The sequence below is a fragment of the Spea bombifrons genome, chromosome 1, assembly GCF_027358695.1.
Source record: "Spea bombifrons isolate aSpeBom1 chromosome 1, aSpeBom1.2.pri, whole genome shotgun sequence".
Classification (NCBI taxonomy): Eukaryota; Metazoa; Chordata; class Amphibia; order Anura; family Pelobatidae; genus Spea; species Spea bombifrons.
Genome location: NC_071087.1, coordinates 12,281,117 through 12,306,004, shown reverse-complemented (window position 1 = coordinate 12,306,004; position 24,888 = coordinate 12,281,117). Strand labels below are relative to the sequence as shown.

General features: G+C 41.1%; 2 protein-coding genes across 2 annotated transcripts in view; both read right to left on the bottom strand.

Annotated features, from left to right (window-relative positions):
• Window positions 1-8,620: 8,620 nt before the first annotated feature.
• Window positions 8,621-12,609, bottom strand: MSANTD1 (Myb/SANT DNA binding domain containing 1). Its single transcript, XM_053448901.1, has 3 exons — window positions 12,205-12,609; window positions 9,577-9,849; window positions 8,621-9,099 (listed from the first exon to the last, which is right to left on the bottom strand). The coding sequence occupies exons 1-3, from the start codon at window positions 12,456-12,458 to the stop codon at window positions 8,859-8,861; spliced, it is 768 nt and encodes a 255-aa protein (XP_053304876.1). The 5' UTR covers window positions 12,459-12,609; the 3' UTR covers window positions 8,621-8,858.
• A 7,056-nt stretch (window positions 12,610-19,665) lies between these two features.
• Window positions 19,666-24,888, bottom strand: part of HTT (huntingtin) — a 70,552-nt gene continuing 65,329 nt past the window's right edge. Inside the window, exons 63-67 of the mRNA XM_053458228.1 lie at window positions 24,353-24,566; window positions 23,176-23,281; window positions 21,906-22,068; window positions 20,573-20,733; window positions 19,666-20,106 (exon numbers count right to left, since the gene is read on the bottom strand). Coding sequence (XP_053314203.1) covers window positions 19,893-20,106; window positions 20,573-20,733; window positions 21,906-22,068; window positions 23,176-23,281; window positions 24,353-24,566 — 858 coding nt within the window. The 3' untranslated portion in view covers window positions 19,666-19,892. The remainder of the gene's footprint in view (window positions 20,107-20,572; window positions 20,734-21,905; window positions 22,069-23,175; window positions 23,282-24,352; window positions 24,567-24,888) is intronic.

Below are 24,888 nucleotides of genomic sequence, written 5' to 3'. Positions count from 1 at the left end.
CCCTCCTACATGTGTGTGTGTGTGCGTGTTTATATATACACATAGGAATGGTAACTTATCGTCACGGGTAATTTATTTTAAAACCCATTAAAATAAAATAAATATTGTAAAATAAAAATATGGGTAACCACTCTCAGATCACTTGTAAGTGACAAGTTTTGGCCTAGTAGTGTACCTAAAAGGGTGCGAGGGGGCGGTCCGCACCGGGCGCCACTCATCAGGGGGGTTCCGCGACGGCAGCGTAACTCGGGCCTATAGCTCACTGCCTGCGTGCTGTGTGAGGAAGCGCTTTCCCCGCCCAGGGGGAGCAGGAAAGGGTCGCGGGGAAAGAGTTTCCTCACACAGTGCACGGGGGCGCCGCAGCAGTGAGCTACAGGCCCACGTTAGGTGGCCGTCGGGCCGTATAAACGTCTGCGTGGCCCCAGTGATGATCAGATCCCGGACCAGTGATCTGCAAGAGAGGTAAGGGGGTGCGTGAGACTGAATGGGTGAATGAATAATTGAGTGAATGAATGAAGTGACTAAGTGTTTATGGGCATAAATGGGACAGGCAGGCTGTTTAGAGGGTATAAGCAATACATCTATATATATTTATACATTAACAGAAGAAGATAGAGGAATTAATAATACAAACTCAATCATGATTATGTACGCATAAAAGTTTATTCAGTTGTAAAAAAACATTTTTATATAGGGAATGAATATAAACTAATAATATGTTTTAGTGGATAAAACATGTGACGCTTATTATTTATAGACTAACTTAATTATATGGAGTATTTAATGAATACTTTAGTTGATTAATTTGCTTTTTGTTTCTAAAGGCACTCTGTGTGAATACAATGAGTAAATATAGACGCTATTTTATTACAACATAATTTTCTTTACGATTAGTTAAAAGTTATGAATGGAGCGGAGTACCAGGGAGGGACAGAGCGCTATATCATGTACGAGAAGGCAAGAGTCCATCCAACCCAACACTTTGCATTGTAACAGTTACACTAGGTCTCCCTTTTTCTCTTGTTTTTTTTATATATTTATATTATTTGAAGATGTTTGCTAATATCCTTAGGGATTCCGTTAAGGAAAGTATACCGTCTTTACGCAAACACCAGGGTGATTGTGTTTACCGCTTTATATATTCCAGAAAGACAGCAGCTGTAAACACGGCATTTTAATACAAACTGAAATCTAAAGGAAACCAAGAATTATACGAAGCAAGCCAGCATTTAAACTCAAACATGATTACTATATGCAGCGTCTTAATTACAGGTTTTGTTTTAAGGAGCTGTCATTTCAACATATTGGTTTAAGAAAATATCCATATTGTACGCACCGACTAAATGCACCGCAGCGTCTGCAATGAAGATGCTTCCAGAAGGCTGCGCGGCGGCTCAGGAATATAGTCATTATTTAAACATTTACTATTACCTATCCAAGGAAAAATGTACACAGCCTACAGACAGGGCTTCTTTCGTTTGAGAAGCTAGAACTCTCAGTTAAATGGGCAAATGTCGTGAATTTGAAGGTATATTCTAATCAACCAAACAGTATCTGCCCTCTTTCCAGTTTCTTCTATATTTGTCACATTTAAATGTTTTAGATGATCCAACTCATTTTATATACAAGGCAAAGACAGCGTCGGTAAACACGAAATGCAGCTGCTAAATGATCATCTGGATTTATTGAAGGTAAAGAGTTAATCAAACCCTGGATCACCCATGTGGAAAAAGTAATTGCCCCTCTAAACCTAATAACCGGTTGTGCCACCCTTGGCAGCAACAACTCCAATTAAAACATGTCACAGCATCTCAATCGGGTTCAAGGACTTTGACTCGGACTCCAAAACCTTCATTTTGTGTCTTCTGAGTCATTCAGAGGTGGACTTGTGTGATTTGGATGATTGTGCTGCTACATAACCCAACAGCGCTTGAGCTTTCGGTCACAAACCGATAGCCGAACATTATCCTTCGGGATATTCTGGTAGAGAACAGAATTCATGGTTCCATCAACTATGGGAAGTCACCCAGGACTTGAAACAGCAAAGCAGCCCCAGACAGTCACACCCCCCCCCCCCACACACACACACACACCGCGTTGGACTGTTGGTACGATGTCCTTATTGTGGAATGCTTTCTTTATGCCGGATGTAACGGGACCCATGTCGTCCAAAAAGTTCCACTATTGACTCATCAGTCCACAGAATACCATCCCAAAAGTCTTGAGGGTCATCAAGATGCTTTTTGACAAACATGAGACATCAACATACCTACGCGACACATGTTGCTGATCAGCACATGTAAAGTTAAATAAGTTATATATCCCACATGGCAGCACTGTACACATGTTTTCCAGCAACATACTACATTTGTATGTGTCCCGTGACCTAACCCTGTCTCCTTGTAAGGGACAGGAACATTTGTTTGGCCTAATTACATGTCTGAAAGCGTTACATTTTCCCAACCTCACGGAGAGTGAAATACACTTCCCTGTAGCGGCTCCCCGTTATGTGATGTTACGTTGTTAGAGGTTGGTCACCCACTTACTGAAAAGCAGCTACATTTTGTAAATAGAAGACTCATGTCCATTGCAGACGGAATGCGAGTCACGGAGCCCCCGCAAACACAACCGGCTTTCAAGAAGAAATATAATGACTTTGTGTGATTTTGGTTCATATGTTTGTGAAATGATATAATGACGCGGGCGCGGTGGCACACGACCGATTACTGACTTCTACATCTCAGTGGCCAGTATTAAGAACTGTCAAGTGTGGCTCTGCCCCATGCCCCTGGGCAACCAATACATGACGTCATTGGGGGTCTCACAGTCTTCTGTGTCTTTTCAGGACGCACAGCTCTCTTCCTCGTGGCTGCAGGAACCCGCCGTATACTACACTGGTACTTTGCTCTTTAATACGGATAATATTTTGCCGCCTAGTTTTGAAAGGCTTATCAGCCCTATTGCCCTTTCACCGGTTTCACTTTGTTCACGTGACCGCAGAACGTACGAGAATGCTGCACAGGGTTCATCATTAATGCCCCAGGTGTCACATGGCTGTCACTTCTATATGTGAAGCACACAGTATGGATTCTTGCTTTCCGTTTTGAGAACACATTAGATTTTTCTCCCCATTTTGTTTTACAATACAGAAAAATAAAACATAAACCAAGAGAAAGAAATCACAGAAAGGTGGTGGATGCGTGGAATACCCTTCCAGCAGAACATCTCGAGTTTCATCCTGCTTGGTTATATGGGGAAAATTATATACACAGCAAACCAGACCAGGAAATAAAATCAACAATGTCATCATATTTTTATGTAAGAGAGAGAAGGTAGTTCTTATCTGAATTGTTATAATGTCTCTCTATACTTACAAACTAATATGTCTGGAGACACTGAGATACAATGTTGCAGTGATGTCATCAGTGATTATTGTGATGTGAAAACAGAACAGAGCCAAGTGGCAAAGCAGAGTCTTTTACATGGCGCATGGAGAACTTGGGGCAGACGTCGATAACATTATTTAAATAATATCACTGGACACTATTACACTATCACTGCGGCTTAAAAGCAAACCTTTAACACGTGTCTGTGCCTTTCCTTTTACACTGTCTTGTACACAATATAATATCTTAAGTTCCACGGGACCACCTGACTATTAAAAGTCTATTGAAAAAGGACTTTATAAGCTTTGCCATAAAGCAATCACCCAGTGTGGTTTGTGAGTAATAGTGGTCTCCCAATGTCACATGACCAACTACAATGGTGACCTTCAGGTAAACTAAAAGCACAGAAATAATAATAATAATAATAATGATAATAATAATAATAAAAGCCTACTTTGGTTCAATGCTATAATTGTACCTTCTCTGTGTAATGCTGCGTGACAAATATTTATTTTTCCGTTGGAATTCACCTTTCCTGCCCCATATGACATAGAAAGACTTTTCACCGGCAAACCTTTATCTCTGGAGCCGGATCAGTATAGTTCGCCTTCATGTTTTCACTTGTGTAGAGGTTGTTAGAAAGTCAATGTGTAACCTGCTTGGGGAAGGGAAAGCGATTCCTGTATTAACAGACGTGATTTATGCCCAACACGTTAGCTAACACGCAGTCCCGCCAGACAACATGGAAGGGTGGAAGTGTTACTCCAATTACTTACCCAACTTGTTTTAAAGTGACAGACACACTTAAAAAAATCATTTAAAGGAGACCGGACATTATTTAAAGTTTTTTTTTTTTAATGGCACAACTGTACCCTAAAAATTACTACAAATATATTTTATAAATTACTTAATTAATTGGATTTTAAAGAACGATAACATATCTCAATGTCCACTTTAAGTGGGGATTTATAATGCTACAGTCCGATGCCCCTGCCAAGTAATTATCTTCTATGTATCATAGACCAAATATATTTTCCAGGGAGCCCCTGGGTATATTACCGTAAGACTGCTTTCTAGATATTTCTGTAAGACTCTGTATTTTTAGTTTCTTAATGTTGTTGAAGGAATAGGCATGAATAATAATAATCTTTTTCCGTCTCTGGAATACGTGATGATCTTTATATCGCATGGCTAAAGGCATTTAGCCGTTTTACTCGCTACTCGGTCCCAACGGTAAACCTTATAAGCTCTTTTTGCCGAGCTGTGCCATAGAGATGAGAAACTAAACTACTGAATAAAATTGTAGTTTATTTACGATTTCAATCAAAATGGTATTTTTCTCCGACTGCTTATTTATTCACAGCATGCCCAGAAAACATTTCCAGAATACAGATTGTAGATTAAACCGGTGAACAATTTCAGGAGAAAAAAATTGAATTTGGGGAGTCATGAAAGGGTATATCCAGCTACCCTAACGCTGCAGCACCCGACCTGCCACTGGAGCAGTAGATGGGTACAAAGGTGATGTCACCTAACGGCCCGCCGGGCATTTAGTAAATTGCCATTTTATCTTTCTAGGGCTGTGGGTTGATATTAAAAAATAAAACTAAAAAAACATAACTGCTGCGGGTTTGCAGGACCGTATTTTATGTATTTAATACAAGATGGGATCATTGTGCGTAACAATGTGTCCGCCTTTCATGAACTTTCTGTGCCCTTTAATCTTTGTAATAAATGCCTAATAAAATGTGTATTGTTTCATTGCAGAGCGCTATCATGCCTTGCAGAGCAGATTGTGATTTGTGCCAGAAAAGTATATTTTCTATTATATAAAAATAAGTAATAAGTACTTTCCGTGCTTTTGGATTTAAATTTACTAATTGTACGCCCTCCTGACGGCGTTGGCTAGATGCATACAAAATGCACATGTTGTAAAATGCAGCCTACTTCTGCCATTAACCTGTAGGGCTTGTTATGTGTGTTCTGCCTTTGATGTTTTCAAACACCAACATGTTGATGGACTGGGAGGATTAATAGTAATTAATAATTATGTGCTAGATTATTATTAATAATAATAATAATAATTTGCCTTATATGGCTTATATAGTTGTGTCTTTAAAGGCAGTGAACTAAATATTGCTTAATCGGTCGCAGAGAACAGTCCAAGTTAGTCCTTTTAGTGGACTAACATACATGAGTAAGAAGAAGAGTCAAGAGCTCAGAGGAACCTTCATTTTAAAGAAACATGTGCGGTCTCAAAACTTTAAGTAACTCTTCATCCAATTCACTGATCAACTGAAATGTATTGGTCTTTGGGCCAAGTGGAAGAAAATAGATCTGTGCACCCCCCAAAAATGATTTGTAACTCTTATAGTTCCCGCTTTACTGAATATTAATATTTTTCATGCATCTTAGTTTGTAGCGGGATTAAAAGAATATTGTTTTCATTCCTGAAAGTTAAGAGCCTCACATTAAACAATACTTCTTCTGGTATTAAGGATGTCACTTTTTACCCAAATTAACCAATGTTTATAGTATTTCACACTGCAAAAGGAATCTGACCCAAAGTTGCAAAAATTATCGCCTGGCTGATGCGTTATACGAACTAGATTTAGTAAGTATTATCTTTTATAAATAAATAGCAAAATACTTATATATAATCTATATATATAATGCTAATATAATACCCTGCAGCATAAAGATATACTACCACCTAGTGCCCACCTATGGAATTACAGTTTAAATGGTTTCTAAGGTAAGTCAAGTTCAGCTCAGCTTGCATTAACTCTTTTGTAGCATAATTTAGATCTGAAAGGACCTTATCCCCAGATGATTTCATTAAACCGATAGATACTACAGGGAATGTATCAGCCATAAACATTGTTGACCGAGATAATACAGTATGTATAATACCAGCTGCAGGGAGACAATGGGAGAGTGGCTATAAGAGGAAAATAGTAAGCAAGACTATTTTGTATACTAAACAGAAAGTAAGGGCTGCATGTTAAAAATATTTAATATCTAAGAAATATTTAATAAAAACTCACAAGCAGAAAGGGTATTAAGCTCCCCAGGATCAGCACAAACCAGCTATCACAGTCACCAAGGCTGATTCAAGTTGTCCATCTAGCGGTCCCCTAAGGTGGCCAAGGAGATTATGGCGCATTGAGCAATAGACACAAGGACATGGCATGGATGGCCATTTAGCAGGATAGGGGGCTGTCTAGATACAGACGCTGCCCGCAAGACTTCGCTACATTAGATGGGACCCTGAAAAACTCTGATGGGACCCTGAAAAAGACTGCATGGAGGGGACGTTCCTTTCCCACCACTATTCTGTGTGGACTTTTTGCAGGAGCTCACCTGGAGGTTGTTGCATTAATGATGCTCGTGGTCCGCTGGGACCTGCCTGATCCTCAGAAGTGAAAAGGTCACTGTCTGAGACTGTCGCTGGCTGATCCTCGGCTTCCTTAGAGACTGTTCTATCATAGCCTGTGTCGAGGAGGATTTACTGTCCTACATCCACTGCAAGTCTACCCATTTCTCTTACTCATTTAAATCAAGCCGCCTGGATCTGCCACAGCCTGCAAAATTAGGAATACGGTGTGTGCGTGGGGGGGTATCACAATTTAAGATTCCTACAAAATAAAACATTTCTCTCTTTCATGTGTCCTTGAAAATAATGTGAAATTCTGCCTTCTCCGTGTTATGTTCTGCTGTGATACTGTAAGCCCCGGGGAGGGTTTTTGCTTGGATTTTGTGCGCAGGTGCTGTACAAATCATGTATATAGACCCCCGCAATGGGAGAGCAGGGTGGGCCAATGCTCCATTCCCCTACCAATGAAATAATTCATACCAGATCTTGTAAGAGACCGGCTGCCAGTATGATCCACTCCGGGATTTGTATGAAGCCTGGATCAGGTACAAGACATGGACATTTAAACCCCTGAAGCCTCATAATCAGGGGGGCTGTTGAGGGTAGAGGTTGAGATAATCCCATGTGCTCCCAGGGCAAGAAGAATCCATGGAAATCCCTGAGCCAAGTGTGGTGTTACCTGCCTGGACCTGGGTGTTTTGTCTGGGGTAGATTTGTCTGGGGTAGGTTTTTCCGCAGTCGGGCATGGAGGTTATCTTAGTGGGGGTTTAGGCTGGTCTGTCTGAGCCAGCAAAGTATAGCCAGCAAGGGCGCCAGTTGGGAGCGATGCGTTATTTTTATGATTTCGTTTTTGGGGTTTTTCATTTGCACCTGTAAACATAAAATGGTTTGCTGCAAAATTGGTGTTCCTGGGCCTCATTGTCCTGGAGGACCGTGCTTAAGATCCTGAAAAGTGACTTTTATGACCCACAGCTGAAAGGATTTTGTTACACTACTTATGAATAAACTTAAATATTTAAACTTGATAAACTACTATTTATTTTTTTTACCTCCTGGCCTTTTCTAAATAAAGCTTTATACAATATGTACATTTTGAAACCTATAAAAAATAGCGTAATATGTGAACGCCACAAAAAAGGCTTATGTACGTTAGACATTTATTAGCAGGAGTATTTTAGGTTAAGATCACAATGCATTTTAAAGCTTATACATGTTTAAGGTTAAAGAAGAATTGCTTCCTTGATGTCGGACGGGCATTTATCATGATGAAAGTGCTGCAGCTTCCCAGCAAAGTGTTTGGTCCTTATGCTTTTACTCATCTCATTTGATACAGCCCACAACATTTCTCTCATTCTTAACATTCCCATGTTGGGGCAGAACATCTTCAGCATATGCCCTGGGACAGCGTAAACAGCCCTGGATCGCCGGCTGCCATGGGTTATGTTTCCGGTCCCATGGAAATCAGCGCCACTGCTTTTAACAAACCAGATGAATGCACCATATACAGAATCCTTGTCCTCAGTATCTTAGTGCTTTATCACAATAGTGCTTTATCCTTCTGGAGGACAATCTAACCATTTTATTGACCGTCTCATTACAACATGAGATGCCCATCTTCCTTTAGCTGCACACTCCTGGTCCTCAAGGTCCACCATTTTTGATATCCCAACTCTGAGCAAGGGGGTCTTAAGAAAAAAAATATATTAAACTAATTATTTTCAGGTAAGGAGACACAGAATTCCTGGAAGGTTTGCGGCCCTCATGGACTGGAGATGCCCAGATATCCAGAGCACCTCGGCTGCTGAAATCCATGCTGCGTCTTCCCCTCGATCCCAAGATTGTCCGGCCTCGGGATCGTCTTAATCTAATTCCAATGCCCTTGTTTCTTTAACAGTGAAACGTTCCTTATAAACACATCTTGACATTTAAAGCAGAGGTTGTGTTTTTTTCCTTTCTATACGAGAGTTTTTTAGCACACGGTATGTACAATATTTTTGTTCTTTATCATTTAAATTGAATAACAAGACGTGCCAATAATCGTAGTAATAATAACAAGGTTTTGTGTACTCAAAGTGTTGATGCTCTTGTGAATCCATCTAAGCCGTGGATTTGGAAACCATTTTCTCTAAAAGATTCATCATTCTTTCTTGAAGTTGTAGACTTTGGACTTGGATGAAGTTTTGTTGGTCGAGTACCCGGCGCACCTCGCGGCACGTTTCTTCCATGGCCCGGCTTAGTTTCTTCTGTTCTTCCAACATGTTCTCCATAATTTTCAACTTTTTCTTCTGGAAATTGAAACTTTGTAATTTCCTTTTCTTCAGTCCTCTCTCACCAGACCTGATATAGGAAACTCAAATTAGTGGAATTATTGGGGGGGGGGTTAGACAGTAACACTAAATATGACAATGATGGGGATTTGCTTCACAATAGTCTATGATCAATGGAGAAAAAACATTAACATTTTCTAATCAGTCATGTGATATTTTGGGTAATTTTGCCTTGATTCTTTATGACAATGCTAATGAAATCCTGCATGGAAACCCTTTCCATTGAGACTGAGCCTTTCTTTTGTTTATCACAAGCACATATATATCTATATATCTATATATATATTGCCCTTAAGTGTGTTGGTTTTATATTATGAGTTATTATAGTTGTTTTATTTTTGTTATAGTTTTTTTTCTTTTTTGTTATAGTTTTATTTTTGTTATAGTTTTTTTTTTCTTTTTTGTTATAGTTTTATTTTTGTTATAGTTTTTTTTTCTTTTTTGTTATAGTTGTTTTTTATAGTATGAGCGAGCGGTTGGAACTCACCTCAGTTTGAAGGACTGTAGACTGGTGGAACTCTCTGAATTATCATCATCGAAACACTCTTGTCTTTCCTCATATGTAAACTGATTGTAGGGCAAGTAGAGGGACAAGGATTTTGCAGAAGGGGACTGAGACGCCTCTGTTTGAGAGGTGGAAGGGCCCGCTTGGAGTTTGCCGTCGTTCTGCTCTGGTAATTTAGAAAGGATCCTATCGATGGTTTTAAAGTAAGGCCAATCGGGAGCAACAGATTCACTGTCGGTCATACATCTTAACTTTCTAGGAAAAAAAAGAAAGGAAACAGTCATGGGTCAATGTTGATATGTAGGTAAATCTACTGTGTGTGTATTTGCACAATTTGGTTTTGAACCCATTCCTTAAACCATGTCTATCTCATCACCTGGTCACCCATCTATTCGATTACTGATAATGATTGCTGGACAGATATCCTGGAACAATTCACAACCAAATCCTTAGAAAACAGAACTTTCTGTTCTCAAAAATACTGTTTGACTATCCGAGATCTAAATATAAAAGGCACATCAGAGGCATAAAAGGCCCAACCTAGAAGGCCGCTTAGATACTTTTGGAGTAACACCGTGTACATCTAGGTGTGTATCGATTCCCGTTTTACGCGGGGACTGCGGTATCCGCACTAGAGCTGAATGAAACGCGAGAAGTTCCTCCTGCAGAAGTTCCTGAGAATATCCCGCACTTTATCTCTTTTTTTTATCATTGCCACAGGAGCTCAGACTCGTGACGGGGTTCCAGAAACACACGTTTGGAAGGAACTTATCCAACAGAACCTAAAGACTTTACAAAAGCAGAGCTTTTCACCCCCCCAGCGCGGTTACCACTCAGTTGGCCGCCATACAATAGCCGGTTGTCACGCAGCTTTTCCTCAAAACAACCATTTCTCTTTTGTACCCGAGGACACATCTTTTTCAAACACAAAGACTGCTATAGCAAGCGATACTTCATGTAGACACCGGCTAAGCATCCTGAAGTGGAAAATTGATTAAAATGGCATCTCCGTGCTGCTTTTGTGTCCCTCAAAAGAACAAATTAGGAGCAAGCCTGGTTGGAAATTGCAAGCATTGAAAGAATCTCAACCATAGCCAGATGTTGCCTGAATATTTGGAAGGGTTGTAAACTTGGCTGTGTCTGAGAGGCCCCGCTGGATGTCTACAAACAAAATGATTTTTTTTTTGCAACAAATTGAAAAACAATACTTTTTGTGCCAAATGTATTCTCTGTCACCACCGTGTGTGAGATGTTCATTTAAGGTTTGCGTCTCTACATCTCTACAGGGACACGGAAGTGGTTGGAGGAGAAGGTAGGGAGACATTGTGAGAGGGTCTTTCAAATGAATTACCAAATTCCTGAAAATATCAAAATCCTATCCGGCCCTTAGAGAAGAGACCACAATGTGATAAAAATTTAAAGGCCAATAAAATAATAGATCTTAATTTACCACCTTGGCGTTTCTAGCGGCTTAGTGTGTAACATCAGCTGAACCAGTAACAGAAAGTGCTAAGAATATACCTAACAGCATCCCTGTTTATTGGGGACTCTCACTTCTCGGTAACCAAATAGTTTTTATTCATTGATTTATATAGCACAATCATACTCCACGGCGCTGTACAATGAATAAACAAGTCGTTTAACAATGTAACAAGTAGTGCATCAAAGAACAATGAGAGTGGCCCGTGCCCACCCGAGTTTATAATCTAATTGCTCCCCTGATGTTATTCTTTCTAGGAGCTCAGAATGTTTGCCGAGTGTTTCAGAGAGCGTTCTAGAGCCCTAAAAGTCTCGGTAATGTGTTTAACAGCAAAAATGTGTTAATTATTAAACTAGAAGATGTAATATTCAGTCCTGAGGTCACTTTACTTCGTTCTTTTAGAGGGACACCGCAGCCATCATATGCCCGTTAACGTATATGACAGCTGAGAGATCCCTTTTATTTTTTCGTGGTTCCCACCATGAAAATGCATGGAGGCTTCAGCAGAATCCCCTCCATATTTACCTCTTTCTCAAACCTCCCAGCAATTTGTTGTGCAGGGGACGATTTATGTTAAAAGCCCCCGGTGTCTCGCTTCAGTCACATCGGTGAAGATGGTGATGGAGCCTGTGACGTTGTAGGGCCATAGAGGAACACAGAGTCAATCTCCCTCTACCTGGAGGGATGTAACCCCTTCCTCACGTAGACGTCATCTCCTGCCACGTCATGTACTTACCGCCAGCTCCTGCGTACACAGCGCTTTTATATGCATTCATTGTTAGGGGCTGCCTGAAACACTGGGGTCCCATACGGTACCATCTGACATGGACGGAGAACCCCGTCAGAAGGTGCCTGTTAGCTAAACAGTAGCCATGCACAGCAAAGACACATATAATACTGGAAAAAAGGCAAGTGAATGCATAAATTAAGAGAAAACTCTTTTAAATATGCCGGTTAAGCCCCATCAACCTTAGAACGTAACCATGCAGTCCCCAAATGCAAATACGTGGTCTTCAATCCAGCTCAATTTGCATATGGGTATGCATCGTGATGTCAGAGCGCAGACCGCTGGTTCACGCGGCTGCCACGCGGGTTAAACCAGAACGTAAACGTTTCGTTGCGCCTCTTACCTGTACTGGAAGGTCATGTTGGTGATTTTGATCTTTATTTCCTCCCCGTGGCGGTGCTCCCCCGTCATCTCAAACAGCTTGTTGGCCATTCGCTCATAAACTTTGGCGTTCCGTTTAGTTTGTTTCAGCTCTTCGAAGAATTCCTCCCAGACCAGCATCAGGCCCCTCATCTCGGCGTCGGTCCAGTTCCTGGCCCTCCGGTGCTTCTCGCTCTGAGAAGACAGAAGGTAGCCGGGGATTTCAGCTGCAGCCATTGCTACTGAAAGAGCTTTCTAAAAGAGGCCAGCTTAGAAACGCTTCTTAAGTGGAGCTTTCCCGGCCGAGGCTGACATGCGGACGGGTAGGGCCGAGGCATTTGAATGACAAGAGAACATCTGAAACCCTTTTTGCAACAGCTTGAAGTCTGAGAGCATAAAATGGGGCCTACATCTGACAGGCTGGAATTTAGTTAAAAGCTTTTAAACAAGGAAACGTCATTTTGATGTCACGTTGCCATGGCAACACAGCAACTGCATAAGCTACAACAACAAAAACCTTTTAACTGAGAGCCAAATAATCAGGACAAAGTTGACAGGCCTTCAATATTAAAGCTTTTAAACACATTAAAAAAAAAAAAAAAAAAAAAGAGGAGAAAAAGGTTGGGAAATAAAAAGAACCGTGCGGCCCTTGGGGTTCTGCTGATTTCAAGGAGGTTTTAAGTTGTTCTTTACTGCAAATGGGTTCATAAGATTAAAGCCAAATGTACAGAGACAGCCTTTTAACACGACGTTAATTGAAGTCTTTATTCAAGGAAAGCGCTGGATCTTCAGTCTGCTCCGCATTTTATTATTATTTTTTATATATATAAACATTAGGCCCTTTTATAAAAAGATGAGCCCCGGTCAAAAGTGCAAAATGGGGAGCGATTAGCAGGAAGATTGTTCGTTTCTATGGTGACCGCTGCACATTTGGAACTCTGGTCCATTAATTGAATCCTTATATATTTATTGGTGTCCGTAGGGGGGAGGGGGGGGAGAGGGGGCAATTGCATCCCCTCTGGAAATTTTCTGATCCGTTTTCCATAATTCAGTTGTCTATCCGAGCAGGGATGGTTCTAGGTAACCGGCACAACATTAGGGATAAATCTAATTCAAGCTGTCCTGCGCCCAACTCCGTCCGCACCGGCGGAATATCAGCGAGGAGCCGCAGTGCGCGGATTAGACGTCTCTTACATCGCTGCGCATGTCCCTCTCTAGGAGATCGCCGCGGAGCAGCGCTGGATTCCCCTGCGAGGATACCCCGGGCAGGAATTATAAATTAAGCAGACCAGGTGTGGGATGAGTTGATGGCTGGACAGATATCCTACTAAATTCCACCCGACCCTGAAGAAGGAGCCCAGGCGAGTGAGAAAGAAGAAAAGCTTTACCCTACCGAGGAGCAAGATGACTGGATGGGGTGAGTCTGTATTTTGCCCTTCTGTACCCCCATCCCTTGCATCATCATCTGAGAACGCATTTATAAAACCACTGACCGTGGATGAGGGTCCTGCACGGTGAGCGGTCAATTCTCGGTGACCACAAAGCCTTCTGCATGGCTTATGAAGTTTTGATCTGGGTTGATGTTAAGTGGTGTTTTAACATTGAACCTGTAGGACTGACATTTAAATGTCCATCATCGCTCCCCCCCCCCCCGATTTTCTTTAAACATCTCGGTCATCTTAATGATCCAGAAGTCATGATCGGTGGTCTATTTGCACGCATACTAATAGTTATAAAAATAGCCTGGTGATCCGGACTCAGCCCAGTTAAAAGCCTTTCTTTAAATGGAAGAGAGGTTCGCAGCGTTTAGCCCAGATGTACTGACACAGCTGGTAAGCCCCCCTCGCTGCTCTCCCAGGCAGCGGCAATTAAAGTCAGTGTCTTGGCAGGGACTCGGCTTTGTTTTTATGACTACAGGAGAGCAGCGAAGCTTCACTAGAATCATCTTTGTTCAGTGCTGCGGCCAAAATGTGTTTTGTTTGTTTAGTGTTTCAGTCTAGTAGAAGACAAGGACATTAATCTGCTTGAACAGAGGAGGCAATATATCGAAAGCCAAGAAAAGGGGGCAAAAAAACAACCTGGTGTCCAACTTGCGGCCCTCCAGCTCAGCTGCTGCAGGACTATATCTCCCATACTCCTCAGCCAGCCCCTTAGCTGAAAGAGCAATAGGGGAGATGTAGTCCTGCGGCAGCTGGAGGGCCGCAGGTTGGACACCCCTGTTAAACCATGAGAATCCAATGACATTACCTGGCTCACAGCTCACCGAGCTCTGCTGGAGGACAACAACAATGGAGGTACCTTCAACTTAAGAAATATCCGAGAACAGATGCCGGAAGAAAATATATTTTACTTTTTAAACTCTTTGTAATGAAGTTTTACCAAAAAAAAATCAAGCGCTGATCATTCTGGGAAAGGAGCCAGGAAGCTGAAAGTGCTACAAACCAATGCATGGAATGTACAATGTCTTTCAGAAAACAATTGTTGCTGAACACAGAATAAATACTTTAAATCCAACATGTGCTTGTGTTGGGGGAGATCAGGGGTAGCAGGTCGGACCAGCCATGGGCCACACCAGGCAAACTAAATTTAGTATGTGGCCTCCTGCTGGGCTCATGTGGCTGCATGCTGCAAAAATCATCAGTTTAAGCAGGGTAGGTTAACTTTGAGTCAGGAGGGTGAGTCCCGGAAAAGAGGAGAGCAGATAAGTAGGGTTGGGGTAAGGTATATTAGCTCCATCCAGACTGCAGCCTCCTTTGCACCAGTCCAGCCCTTCCACCTTTTCTTTTTCTCTCTCTTTGATTATGTAACACGGTGCCGGGGGCTGCCCTGACATGGGTGCTGGTTGTGTTCCGGCAGCCGGCTCATGGTGCATCAGCGTGGAGGTCCTTGGTGCTAGGTTCTCCCCTGGGCGCCTTCGTCAGACACTCCTGTATCACAATCATGTTAACATTTGAAAACCAAGGGGACAGATCTTAAGTACATCTAAGACATCCCCACCTCATTACGATGCTTGAAATAATAGGTATTCCAGGTTAAAATGGGCACTTGCGTTGGCCAGTTCTAGACCATTTCAGACATGATAATTACCTTACAGGGTAGTTTAATGCTCAACAGTATTAAGTGGATTTGGTTATATGAAGAGACTAAGGAACATTACTATTTCTACGCAGGAAAATAATTCGATGAACACGGTTATTTGTTGTAGGCTTGTAGCGTATCATTTCAGACACTTATAACTGTATATTCAGTTTTGTAGGAAAAATTTAACTGCACATGGTAAATATTTAGGTTTCAGTAGGGATATGTATAATCTTTTATAGATCTATATGTGTAAAAGAATCCTTTCTTAAAACACTTAAAGGAACACTCCAGTCATGCACGTTAATGCATATGATGACCTTTTCTCATTCAGATGATCCCCTTTTAGAGGGATTATTCTGAATTCTATTTACCGTATTTACTCTGTTTTAACCAGCTAGCTACTGACTGAACGTATCTACTTAGCGGGTTGCACGCGAAAGATACTTACCGGCAGCCAGCTCCCATGCTGTCTCATCCAAGAGTTCCCACACGTAATGCTCTCCCATTGATTTCAGGTTTAAGCAGAGTACATAGTGGGAGTTATACCGTAGTCCTGAAAAGGTTTGCGTTTATTCCATCCAGGCAGCTCTAGTGCTGCTTTCTGCAAGGATTTCCATGGTGTCTAAAGGCACTCCCATCACTCTTACCACCATCAGTGCCAGGCTCAGAGTGAGTGTGTGTTAGTGATCGGAGTTATGCTGTACCACAGTCACTGCCTGGTTCAGTATATACTAATGGGAGGTTATGGTATACCACAATCACTGCCTGGTTCAGTATATATTATAGTAATGGGAGTAGTGATGTACCACTGTCACAGTATAAACTGATGGGAGTTACGCGGTCACCTTGGACCTGTGTTTTTGGCTTTTGTCATTATAGAATTGACAGTATTTGGTTAGTAGGTGTTTAAAGTGCTCTTGGTACATCCCTGTATGATAGTGTTCTGCAGCCCTAAATGTCACTGTACTGTGTTTCGAACCAGCAGAAAACATACTGATAAATGTATATACAGTACTCTTCTAAATGTTTGTTACATAAAGAGCAATCAATAGGTCCCAAACTTAAAAATCCCCACTCTCTAGCCATACCCTGTAAAACAAAAGTGTCATCCTTTGGCCGTTGTCACACCTCTAAACTAACATGTAAAACTAAAAAAACTAATGTATGAAAAATGTCCAATCTTAGCATAATCAATGCAAAAAACATACACACACACATAACGTTGACATAATATGCCAAATGTTACAAATAATGAATAGCCTTTATGCTGCAACTGTTTGGTTTAATATTTCTTTAATTCTTGTATGCAATATAACCAGAACTCTTTAATTTAAACATACATTTTAATATATATATACTCTGTCGTAACTGTGAAAACACACGGTGGGCTCCAGAAGTCAACCTATCATGGCCCAGAGCTAATGGTTTGAGAATGACCAAGTCTGTCCCGCTCCGGCTGGACATTCATCCACAACTGGAAGGACTGGACTTGGTCACTTGGTACAATGCGGGAGAGGAATTCTGTGGATGAAACACATGTATGGGCAACAATGCCGTAAAGGGAGGGGGGACCCATCCAACAAGCCGAATAAAACCCCCATTTAGAGAGATTTTTTATTTTTTTATTTTATTTTTAATATATTTGAATCTTTGTGTATCTACATATTTAAATTAACACTTTCCAGAGAATACTCAACAATCTTATTTCAGATTTAAAGCCAGAGGCAGAGTATATAGCAACCTTATCCCCAACCTTCAAAATGTCATCTCTGTGGGAAAAAAATTAACGAGGAAAATCCTTGAATAGAAATTTGACATATCCACGCAAGTCAATAGGTCTGCATATATGCCTGTGACGGATTATATAAAATCAGCCAAAAAGAATACTGCAATAATACACGGAGTTTGAACGATGCCTTGTCTGCCGATTCTGGAGGGTGCACTGATCAGCCTTCATAGCCGTGTAAGGACTGCAAAGGAAATGCTGATTACTCACTAATCAGCAGCTGGCGGTGATTTATGGGTTAATGTAATGGCTGATTAGGTGGGTAAGATGCAGACCGAGCTCAACTGTGAACACTAATTACTAAGCGAAGGAGTTTCTGCTCAACCTTGTGACATCCCTACGAACTCAGTGCCTTGAATGAAGAGATCCAAGATAATGTTTGACATAGTGGGGAATCTGAGTATATGGGATTCATTCCAAGAAAGGAGTTAACCCATTAAACAATAAGGTTTTGGAATTAGAATGCTCTCCTGGGAAGAGCACGAAGCTGCGCTGTGCACGCCTTATGCCCCTTTGGTTGCACAAAGTGTCGCCAAATTAACAAAATCTTCATCTAAGTAGTGAGCCTACCGACACACACACACACACACACACACCATTTCCGATAACTTAAAGTCCAAGCACTAAGGAGTGTAGGTTAATCCACAATATCAGGTTCAAAAACAACATCTATTAATAACCAAGGACTCACTTTAGAGGTTGAGAGCTTTCATTATTACTCAAAGAACAAGTCTTTCTGTCTATGATATATGAGTTGAGCGACGCGTGGTTTAATACCAGTTTGGATGCTAGTAGGAAAGTCAGAATCTGCTGAAAACAATCTGTCAATAAACGTCTATATAGCCAGCATGGTATACACCAATCTACCAAACGCTTCGGTTAGTTCACTTACCATTATTTTAAAAGCCCCCAGAGAATGTATCAAGCCCACAAAAGTCTATAATACAGGCTTTATGACGCAACTGGCTAAAAATAGATCTCTATCTGCGCTAGATGAATAGGAATGTTTTTTTTCCCCTCTAATACTTTTTATTGTCTATTAACACATTGACTAAGTATCTACCCCCTAGTTCCTAGATGAACAGGTATGTTACCCTATAGTAGTAATGTCCATTTTATTTGTGGGGAAGGCGAGGTTAGAAGCTGCACTTTAAGTTCCATTGCTAGAACTTTAATATTGAAAGCATTTGCCATCTACAGACATTCAGTGCCGTCATTGAGACATAAAGTAGCCACGCGGTAGAGTCCACGCGGCACAGTCTGCTTCAACAAAGTGCTACGGCTTTGCAGACGGTTAGCTTCTGTTCCTCAATCTACTGTGAAATCTCTGCTCTTCTGTATCCTGAATCAATGGTCTTAACACCTAAAGTCAAAGGTTTAACAAATCCAATGTCAATGCTTTGTAGTATTCAATGAAGTGTCTGGATCTACTTGCTACAGAAGATTTATGGGTATTATCCTGATTTTGAACCAAAGTACTGAAATTCTTGGGTTATTTTTCCCTTCTCTGGGGACTATGCTTATGGTAAGTAAGTAGCGCTCAAGAGCAGAGACCTATCAACGTTTTTGGTTTTTTTGACAGAAGACAATCATATAATCAGTAACCAAAAGTCACCCTACTCTACACAACATTCCACCACTAGACCACAATATCTGGGGACGGTTACTGAAAGATTGAGTTAAGAACATTATTCAAAATTCTAGATGAGATGTTTGCTGTATTTACACGTTTCATCCAGTTTTAGCATTACCGGTACGTATTTAGTTGAAAGACATCACAGGAAGACCTACCTGCACTTCAACAAATTAGAGAGGGAACCAATAATGAAACCGTCACTCCAGTTAAAAAGGGCGAAGGACATGTGGAATAGGAAGTATGAATTGAGTGAGCGCTCAGCTATGCGTATAATAAGGTATTATAATACAAATTAATTAATGGAAACGAGACGACTTCAGGATCTGCCGTCTGCAATGAATCAGCTGCCGGTCTAGTTAAGAACGTTGAGATTTTAAGGTTAATGAATACATAGAAAATCAGTTTGGGCCACAAAAAATTCACACAATATGGGGAAATGGCATGAAGCGTAGTGTAGAATTCTCCTTTTAGAGAATGTCATGCGCCAAAGGTTTTACAATTATACATAATTTACATAATATAGAAATATATTTTAAAACCAATTTATGCCAATAACCAAATGCAGTGCAGCAGATAGGAGAATTAGAGCAATGCAGAATAAACAGAAACGATCCCAAACTACCCAAATACTTAGTCCAGCACACAAGGGTATAGACAAACACCCAATAGAATTCCTATACTCCGCACCCGTGCCCTAACCCTGAGGGAGCTACAGGGTTAATTACATTCGAAAATGAATTCCCAATGAGATTCCCAATACATTTTAAAGGCCAGACATTGCTGTGAGATCCTGCCACCATCAAGGCAGCATTTAAATTAAACTAAATTAAACTCCATCCCAACTGAAGACTCAAAAACAAAACTATCAGAAATGTGCATCACAAAACTGCAAAAAAAGGCTTTTGCCTAATGTACCATAAAACAATTATTTGTATAGAACGGGACTTTTACATTCACTTTAATAAAATCTGGTTGCAATCAGAACATATCTACAAGAACCAACATTCAGAGCAGGACAAGTGCCGGGTTATAGCAGTGCCTAGTTTTCGGAGGGTAGATTTAGAGTGACCGGGTAGATTTAGAGTGACCAGGATGCACCGATGTAGGGGGAAAGGCTTCTTTTCACGCGTGCGCAGCGTGCACCCCATTTCTGCAGCCCACGGGACATCTAGAACACAGTAACGTTGCGGACATTCTGCAAACAGATCAGGAGGCGATGGTAAGGAGTTCCGGGAGAAGCCACCAGCTCAAAGACGGACTGAAAGGCCCTTCGATCCAGTTCTTCATCTATCTGATGTCTATAAAAGTCTATGGCAACCAGGCAAAACAGGCTGATATCCACGGGCTCCGACTTTCCCATTCTGCTGATCACGTGTGGAAGACTGAAGCACGGGTTAAGAATGGAAACTTTCAATTGTAAACAAGAGAAATCATAAAACTTTCTTTCGGCAGCCTCTATGGCATGCTTTCAAACTCTGTAATTTAATGACATATCCTGAAAAATACTGTACAGTGATAAACCCCCTTATTCCTGGTCATGCGGAGGACAAGGAGCGTTTAAGTCCCATTAAGGACGTATCAGCTGTCCATGAGTGGTGATTTGGCTACTGCACATCTTACCCCAGTTTTGTATAAAGGCTGTCTTGTACAGCAGGCAATTACAGTCAAGGGATCCATGTATAAAGTGTATATAGAGGCAAAAAGTGATAGTTATTGACCTTAATAATGCTTCTACTAATTATATGTATACATATATATACACATATACATATATATTTCTCCATAGGTCGCCCGTGATGCAGTAGCCGCCATGTTATACAGAGGTGACAGCAGGAAGGTAAAGGATACATCGCCGAAATCCACTTGCTAGTAGATGCACTGACGAAAAAACAAGACAGGCTCCACATCGCCATGGCAACTGGAGTGCGCTGTGTGAAGTTGGAGAGAGACAGCATCACCCAGTCACGCACCATCGAGGACTGTCCGGTCGCATGTAAGGTCTGGAAGACCTGCAAAAAACACCAAAGACCAAGGACAAGCGTCAATGCATTATCCTGCACCTCGAGGACCCGGGGAAGTAACGATACGTCACCTATACACGAGCAAACGCGGACCACCATACAAAAAGTGGCGTGTCTATAGTTTTTTTTTTTTCAATTAACTCCTAAGATCCTCAGCCATAGATGTTAACAGCACTAAGCTGGCTGTTCTTACACAAAGCAAAAATCAGATGTTCTAGCCCAAAAAAAAGCTACGCTGCATTCAGACATCAACAAACCTGCTGCGTGCATTCGATTTGTGAAACACTGTTTGTCGATACAGGGGCCACAACTAGCCCAGCAGAAAAACTAATTTTTGTACAAAAAAAAACCAAACATAGAAGCGGATTACGTGAAAGTACTCGTGCAAGCAAATTCTAGAGGCATAACATTAGACAGCAGAGAGGAGCGTCTTTAACGAAGAGCCGTTTGGGTTGACTGATTGTGTTGGTTGTGCGGCCGAGAGCGATGCAGTCGCACTGATGTGTGTTCGTTTATCGGTGTAAGTTACGATCATTACTTAAAGGGAGTAACTGTTACAAAAGCCGTTATCGCTTGGCAGTTTGCTTATTATATCCCAGCACCTTCCAATCACATAAGAAGCCTTCGGGAAGAGCCATAAGCACAGACGCGCACCGGGTTTCCAGCACAGAGAACTTATTCATTCCAAGCTCTTTATACAAGGGATACAATGGAAAAGTAAATTAAATGGACTATCAATTTTAAAAAATATAAAGTTTTCCATTCAGAACTTCTTGGGAGAATAATTCTAATATTACTGCCCACTTATTTGTCACAATACGCAGATTGTATCACACGCTTTATATTAAAATATAATTTGCTTAATTTTTCATAAGGAAAATATATTAGAGGAAGAGACTTCGAAAGATCTTAAAGCTTGTCCAAATATCTATCTATCTATCTATCTATATATTTTCATTTAGAGACAAGCTTTACAGTTTACCGTATAATAAAGTGGGGGTAGAATATGTGCCGTCATATAGTAAGTACAGTATATGTCTATAGACATTTTGATTGGTATGATATGAATACATCAGCTCTTATAGGTTTATTTCATGTACAGCTCTGTAAAATATAACATATGGGATAAAATCTTGAGTTATCAATAACCATCTGCAAACCTTGTAAACCACGGTGGCCATGAACTGCGGGTAGGGCTGCTGGTTGGACAAGAACTCTCCGATGACCTTGTTCATTACATCTTGCGGAGGGAAAAAGTCATCTAAAAATTGTGGAAGGATCCTCGCCACGACTCTTGCTTCAAACGGAAAGCCTTTCCTGATTCTGTTATAAAGCAGAGGGAGATTTGTTCTCATAACGCATGCGATGCTCAGAGCTTCGCCTATACGTGAAGCCAGAAATGAAGAACAGGTGAAATCTAACCGCTCCCCGCCGGGACGATCACACAGAGCTAATAACGCAAGGATTCAATTAACACAGGAGAAACGCTAAAGAGTAATCTCGATGCGCTCAGGGGAGAAAACACTTCCAAATATGATTCTGCATCAGCGGTTATTCATGTGAGAGATTAAAAAATGTCTTGAGAAAACGTACGTTACCGCTGAGCTCTGTAATGTACACGCGCACAGACACACATGTGCGCACACGCTATCCCGTCTCAGGAAGACTGGGAGTTTATATTAACTGAGAAAACAGTGATTTTATGTTTAGTATACATTAAAAGGTAATAAATATTAAGGTGTATTCACCAGGTTGTGAGTCTGCAAACAAGATTGAAACACTATGTGGACAAAAGTATTGGGACACTTGATAATTACATCAACAGTGACTTTGATGAAATTACATTCTAATACACAGACATTAATTTGTTTTTCCCTCTTTGCAGCTATAACGGCTTCCACTCTCCTGGGAAGGATTTCCACAAGATTTTGGAGTTTCAGTGGGAATTTTTGCCCATTCATCCAGTTGAGCGTTTGTGAGGTCAGGAGGTGATGGCACTCCAGTCCATCCCAAAGTTGTTTGAGTTGAGGTCAGGGTTCTGTGCGGCCGGTCAAGTTCTTAAACCCCAAACTCATCCAGCCATGTCTTTATGGATCTTGCTTTGTGCGCTGGGGGTATAGCCTTGCTGGAATAGAAACTGTCCCGACAAAGTTGGAAGCATAGCATTGTCCCAAACGTCTTGGTGTGCTGAAGCATTAACATTTTTTTCTTCACTGGATGTAAGGGCCCCAAACACCGATTTCAATAATTAAGAAGTGTGTCCCAATACTTTTGTCCATATAGTGGTGCACAAGGTAAGATTCATTATATATATATATATATATATATATATATATATATATATATATATATATATATATATATATATATATATATATATATATATATATATATATATATATTTTTTTTTTTTTCCCCCCCGCCCCATACCTGTCAAACAGCACTGACACTCGCTCCATGGCCACAATGACAGATTCGCTGTCTGGAGCTGAAGGGCTCGGCTCGGCGGTACGGCCAGGACTGATCTTCTCTTTACCTAGGAACAAAAACATTGATTAAGACAAGTTAGCACACAGCCTCAGATTTCTCGCATGAATATATTTTATCAACTGCATATTGTTTACAATAAAATAGTCGCTGACTTGGTTTCATGATGTGTACGACATGCAATGGGGTTACATTATTTCCCTAACAAGGAAAACCACACATTTATATTCTCGCCTTGGCTATTTATCTGCATAAAAAATGGCATTAGAATATGATGAGAACAATTTTAACCAAAGAGTGGCCTACAAATACTGATTTTTATGATTTAATATGTATGCCCGGATCCTATTAATATTGAAGTCTCTGCCATTAAATATTAAGAATGTGTGGAATGTTTCACCAACAGGTGCTAAACACTTGTTCCGGTCTTTATAAAGATAAGGTGTTTTGTCCTTTTTTGATTTTTCGCATTTTACTTTTTTTGCACTGACGGTTATTAAAACTTTCATCAAAATTTCATACTGGATTTGAGAGAGAGAAAGAGAGAAAAAAAAAAAGACTTGTGGCAGGACTCTGGCAGTTAAACATCTTATGTTTATCCGATGGGGCAGTGATTTCCACTTCCTACCAAGAATCCTATGTATCGGTATGTTTCTAATGGTGTGGGAACGAGCCCAGGAGTTGGGGTGAGAGAGGGCTATAGATCCCAGGATGATGATGATGTCCATCCTTTGTAACGTCCCAGATGATTTTACACCCTGCTGATTATTTTTGAGGATGGGGAGATTCCCTAGTGTCCGCTCACCTTTTCTACCCATATGATCCTGACACACATCAAACTGATACACGTCAACAACTGTTTAGCAGAGGTTTTAATGGAATGCCTTTTGGGTGTAAGAAATGTCTGTAGACAAATCACACCTGATGGCAAGTTGGTCAGATTTATATTCAACAGGGCTGACCCGAATCAAGCCTTACTTACTCTCATTGGATTGCGTTACGTTGGGGCGCAATACCTTTTTATGCCCGATGATTGCATGATTGATTACCCAAACACTGGCGTCATTTTTAGATATCTCTTGTTTTTGGAGCCCACACAGACTGTCAGATAAGTCTCTACCTGTGTACATGCAGGTAAGCATCAACCCCAGGGCAGTCATGGCTCTGTGCGGGCTGTGTATATTGACGCGGTCGACGCTCAGCTTTACAAGAGCCTCCCCATCCAGTCTGGAGAGCTGCTCAGAGAGGAGCAGCCGCTCCAAACCCCTCAGGACACAATGGTAGATCGTGGACGGGGTGGATTCTTCACTCCCCGAGACCATCACGCCACACATCTGAAAAACACAAATGCAAAGGAAAAAAAGATGCGTCTGTTAATGAAACCCGTACATCGCTTAAGCGAGACATACCAAGCATGGGATTCTGAATATCAGTTTAATAGATTGTTCTAAAATAGCTTCCGGGCAGCAAACAGACGGCACGTGCACTCTACTTTAGTGAATACCGACAAACATGGACGAAATGCACGTTATACATAAAAAGGGATTATTGTGAAAAGCAACAGCAAGCAAAGAATGTTCTGCTTGATTGCATTATTCCATTGGTTACTATCACCAAAAGACGACGTTTTCAAACTTTGTGCCAGGATACACCCAG